Source organism: Panthera uncia, assembly GCF_023721935.1.
Source record: "Panthera uncia isolate 11264 chromosome B3 unlocalized genomic scaffold, Puncia_PCG_1.0 HiC_scaffold_1, whole genome shotgun sequence".
Taxonomy (NCBI): Eukaryota; Metazoa; Chordata; class Mammalia; order Carnivora; family Felidae; genus Panthera; species Panthera uncia.
In genome coordinates this window covers 39,187,058-39,192,132 of record NW_026057582.1, presented here as the reverse complement: position 1 = coordinate 39,192,132, position 5,075 = coordinate 39,187,058, and the positions used below count along the sequence as shown (strand labels likewise).

Sequence of the window (5,075 nt, the reverse complement as noted above, 5' to 3'; positions counted from 1 at the left end):
ACAGTTGTCATGTGTTGTGGACACCCTGAAGAAACAAGAAAGACTCTCCCTCCAAATATGCTTTGTATTTTGAGACTGATGATATCACACACACCCCAGTAGGGTATGAAAAGGTTTATTACTCACATAATGATGTTTTCTGGAGAAAGCAGGCCAGGCCTATCTAGTTCTCTGAAAATGGCTTGAGAGATCAGAGACATCAGAGAGATCAGACACTGACTGTGGGTTTTTAAGGTGGTGTGGGATGGGGCCAAAACAAAAGTTCCTATAGATGGTTTGAACTTCCCACTAGTGCCAAAGATGGGAACCTGGGCTTTCTTAACAGATTGATCAGATATGGGGCAGAAGGGGAAGAAAGTGCGGTGAAGCTTAAAGCTTGTGAGCATTCACACACCAAAATATGGAGTCAGACTTTTTATTACTCAATAACTCTATATAACTAATTTACAAAATACAAAGACATTGAACATTATGCTTATATAATTTCATCAAATTTTAAATATCTTCATTTATCTATATAATTGACAAGCAAATACTGCATATAAAACATAAAGGTGAGTTTTTTTGTTAGAGACAGAAAACAAAATTTTAAATGTTTTTCAAAAAAGTTTAAGCAAAAAATATAACAGTATCATCATTAATACAATCTAATTCTCAGAAATTACTCTAGCCCTTCACATTAATTTCTTTCCATTAAAGATATTAGAATAACTGATAAAATTAGAATTTTATTATTTGTTGTATTCAAAAAAATAACAGATTTAATTCACTATCAATAAAATAAATTATGTGAGATTATCACTGATGTACCACACTTTTTTTTGAAGTACCACCCTCTTTATAGTGAAGCACAGTAATTTTAAGAGCATTTTTTAGTAGCTAAGGTACAAAGTATACCTCAGCATTAATTCTGCATAGTTACTGCCATCTTCTGATGGCCTGAAGTTTTCATTCTTATCAAAGCACCTAAATTACTACAAGAATGAAACTTAGGTTCTGGGGAGAAGCAGGTTTAATACTTACAGTAAATATTAATGGAAAAGTATCAAATTCTATTAATTCTGCCTAAATATGGCTTGCAAAATCAAAACCAAAATAATGATAGCAAATACTGCAAATAAAATAAAATTAGATGACATAGGCTTAATTTCCATCAATATTTAAATATATAATCAAATAATGTAACTATGCTAACCTATTATTGCTTTAACCAACAAAATAAAGTAGTCTTCATTTTTAAAGTAATAATGTAAATTTATGCCCTAGATGGTTACAGAGCAGTTAAATAATTCAAGAAATTAGTAATTAGTTCAAAAAAAGGTAAATTGCGTTGTATTTTGTGAGGAAGATGAAAAACCTTTTACAGAAGAAGGTGTTGAGTTTTGATCCTGTTCAAATGAAAATGGAAAACTAAAATCATCTTTTCCAGTTCCAAATGTATGAGTTGAAGAGTCTGATGAAAAAGAAAATGTAAAGGCATCTTCTCCTTCTGGTTTCCCAAATAAGTTTCCTGAGGAAGGTAAATATTATAATATCATGCTATTCATGCTACATAATTTGCATAACCTACTAAGTTACAGTATGCTGCAAACAATGCTTAGGGTAACATCTTATTGCTTATTAAGCAGATACTTAACTATATTCCTCCAATGGGCAAAGAATTGTCCTTTGTACTATGAAAAAACAAATAGATTCAAACTTAAACTCTATTTTCGAGTAATTTGAACACAAGTATGAAAAGGGCCAGTATATATGGTAGAAAAAAGGGTAAAGCACCTCAAATGGAGAGAATACCACAGAGGCACAGAAACAGGCATGCATAAGAAGTATCAGGATAACAGAAATCAATTCAGCTCGTCAGGAGAACTAAGAAATAATAGTCATTAAAAGGGTATTAATGAAGATGAGCTTGGAAAGACTGCTGAATGTCCAACTACAGAATCTGGACTTTATTTGATATGTAAGAGGAAGCCATTAAAAGTTTTCAAGTGGAGCTATGACAGGATTTGAACTGCTTTATAAGGATTACTAAGGAAAGAATGTGTAGAAAGGTTGAAATAGTAGAGCATTTAGAAGTCAGAATAACAGGAAAGGGATGACGAAAGCTTGGTCTTACAGTCATAGCAAAGGGAATGGGGAAAGAAATGCTGGGTCTGAGAGATAACTGCAGAAGTCAAATTTACTCAACTATTATTGATGAGTTACTACAATGTATTGTTTGTAGTGCCGAAGGAAATGGACAGAACAGTGAAATGGACGGAACAGTGAAAAACCTTCTATAGTTTCAAAAGGAATTTTTGTATATGTGCTGCCAAAGCAAGCACTTCAAAAGGAATTTTTGAAATCAACTTTACATAAATAATTTTAATGACTCTAAGAATTGCCCCTAAGGAAAAATATTGTTTTTCATTCATTATATTATGTAAGACTATAAATATAAAAATATTTTAAATATCTTAATTAGAATTCTTAATTATTACTAAACAACATAAAATGCACAGTAATCTAAAACCTTATTTGAAGCAAGTCTTTTAAAGCACCTGTATTTCTTCCAGAGAGAAACAATTCAATTAGTACATTAAGCAAAATAATTTATTTTGTGGCACTTTGAAGTTTCATGTATCTTTAAACATCTCAATTATTTCATTCTAAATAAAGGTGAACCAACCAGAAGTAGAAGAGATAGATGGAAGGATGGTTAGATAGACAGATGGACTGACTGATTACCATATACTTGAGTTCTTCCTCTCTCCATTTTTCCACTGACTTCAGTGTACATCCATAATACTAAAATAAAGGAAAGTAGCTCTAATATAGCTATAGATTCAGAAAGAACTAAAAGCTTAAATCTCCCTTTGAATAAATGAATTTGATGTTTACATTTAATTTCAGAAGAAAAGAAGTTCATATGAAGTCTTCATAAAACTCCCATGTTCATTATAAATAAAATAGTAGATTACTGTGCAAGGTGCTGTGGACAATTCAAAGGTGAGTAAAACAGAACCCCTGTCCTCAAAGACCTGTGATTAGGAGAGATTTTATGTATATTCATAAATAATAACAGAGAGTAGAATATTCAAAAAGTAAATAAAAAAGAAACATTCAGAAAAGTGAAGGAGACATTTTTTGGAATGAAAGGCTGAAGACAAAAGGATTTATGGAATTTGGTTTTTAACAGATAGTTATAAAGAATTAGAAGTTGAGGATTTCAGGAAGAAAAAAATGGGTAAGAAAGTACAGGCATATTTGGGATGCAGTGAATTCTTTAGTTTGGCCAAAAGCATACATTATTCTTATAAGAGAAAAGGCTTAAAAGGTATGTTGGAGCAAGGTTAGAAAAACAGGAGCATAATTTGGTACTCCATGGGGAGCCACTAAAGATATTAACTAGGGCAAATAATGTGATTTTATATGTAGAAAATCCTAGAGATTCTACCAAAAAAACTGTTAGATCTAATCAATGAATTCAGCAAAGTTGCAGGATACAAAATTAATACACAAAAATCAGTAACATTTCTATACGCTAACAATAATCTGAAAAAGAAATTTTAAAAAATAATCCTTTTTACAATAGAGTAATATTGCAAATATTGTACAGAATAAAATATTTAGGAATAAACTTAACCAAGAATGGTGAAAGATCTCTACTCTGAAAACTACAAGACACTGATGAAAGAAATTATAGAAGATACAAATATACGGAAAAGTACCCTGTGTTCATAGATTGGAAGAATTAATATTGTTAAAATATCAATACCACTGAAAGCCACCTATAGATTCAATGCAATCCCTACCAAGATTCCAATGGCATTTTTTATAAAATTAGAAAAAACCCTCCCCAAATTTATACACAACCACAAAAAACTCCCAAAAGCCAAACAATCCTGCAAAAGAAGAACAAAATGGGAGGCATTATACTTCCTGGTTTCAATTAAACTACAAAGCTAATATTAATCAAAACAATATGGCACTGGCACAAAAACAAGCAGATCAACAGAACAGGGCTTGCATATACAGTCAACTAATATTTGACAAGGGAGTTAAGGACAGAGAAAAGACAGTCTCTTCAATAAATAGTGCTGAGAAAATTGGGATACTAACATGTAAAAAGGATGAAACTAGATCCCTATACCACTCACAAAAATTAACGTGAAATGGATTAAAGACTTAAATGTAAGAGCTAAAACCATGAATGTCCTAAAAGAAAACATAGGAACAAAGCTCCTTGCCACTGTCTTGACTTTTTGGGTATGATACCTACAGCATAACCAATAAAATAAAAAACAGACAAGTGTAAGTACATCAAATTAAAAAGCTTCTGCACAGCAAAAGAAACAACAGAGTTAAAGTTAAAAGACAACCTATGGAATAGGAAAAATATTTGCAAATCATGTATGTGATAAGGGGGATTAATATCCAAAATACATAAAGACCCCATACAAATCAGTAGCAAAAAAACAAATTAAAACAATTAAAATTAAAACAAACAATTTTAAACAAACAAAATTAAAAAAAACAATTAAATTAAAATCCAATAAAAAATCTAATCCAATTAAAAATAGGCAAATGACCTGGATAAACATTTTTCCAAAAGGCCAACAGGTACTATGGTGGCCAACGGGCATATGAAAGGATGCTCAACATCACTAGTCATTAGTTATATGCAAATCAAAACCACAATGAGAATTCATCTCATACCTGTTAGAATGCTCATCATCAAAAAGACAAGAGATAACAAATGCTGGCAAGGATGTACAGAAAAGGGAACACTTGTACACCATTGGTAGGATTGTAAACTGGTATAGCCACTACGGAAAACAGTATGGAGGATTCTTAAAAAGTTAAAAATAGAACAACCATATGACACAGCAATTCTACTCTGGGAATATATCCAAAGGAAATGAAAACATTGACTCAAAAAGATTAGTGTACCTCCATGTTCATAGCAGCATAATTTATAATAGCTAAGACATAGAAACAACTTAAGTGTCCATCAGCTAATGAATGGATAAAACAGTTGTGAGGTGTATATCTATCTATCTATGTATAGATATCTATACATATCTATGTATACA

At 31.4% G+C, this 5,075-nt stretch overlaps 1 protein-coding gene across 7 annotated transcripts in view; it reads right to left on the bottom strand.

Moving 5' to 3' along the window:
- Window positions 1-401: 401 nt before the first annotated feature.
- CB3H14orf39 (chromosome B3 C14orf39 homolog) overlaps window positions 402-5,075 on the bottom strand; it is a 52,921-nt gene continuing 48,247 nt past the window's right edge. For 5 of the 7 annotated variants that reach the window (XM_049611512.1, XM_049611514.1, XM_049611513.1 and 2 more), the window contains exon 18: window positions 402-1,510. In XM_049611512.1, coding sequence (XP_049467469.1) covers window positions 1,311-1,510 — 200 coding nt within the window. In that variant the 3' untranslated portion in view covers window positions 402-1,310. Of the gene's footprint in view, window positions 1,511-2,638; window positions 2,788-5,075 lie in introns of those variants that run through there. The other 2 variants (XM_049611517.1, XM_049611518.1) reach the window with 1 other exon arrangement.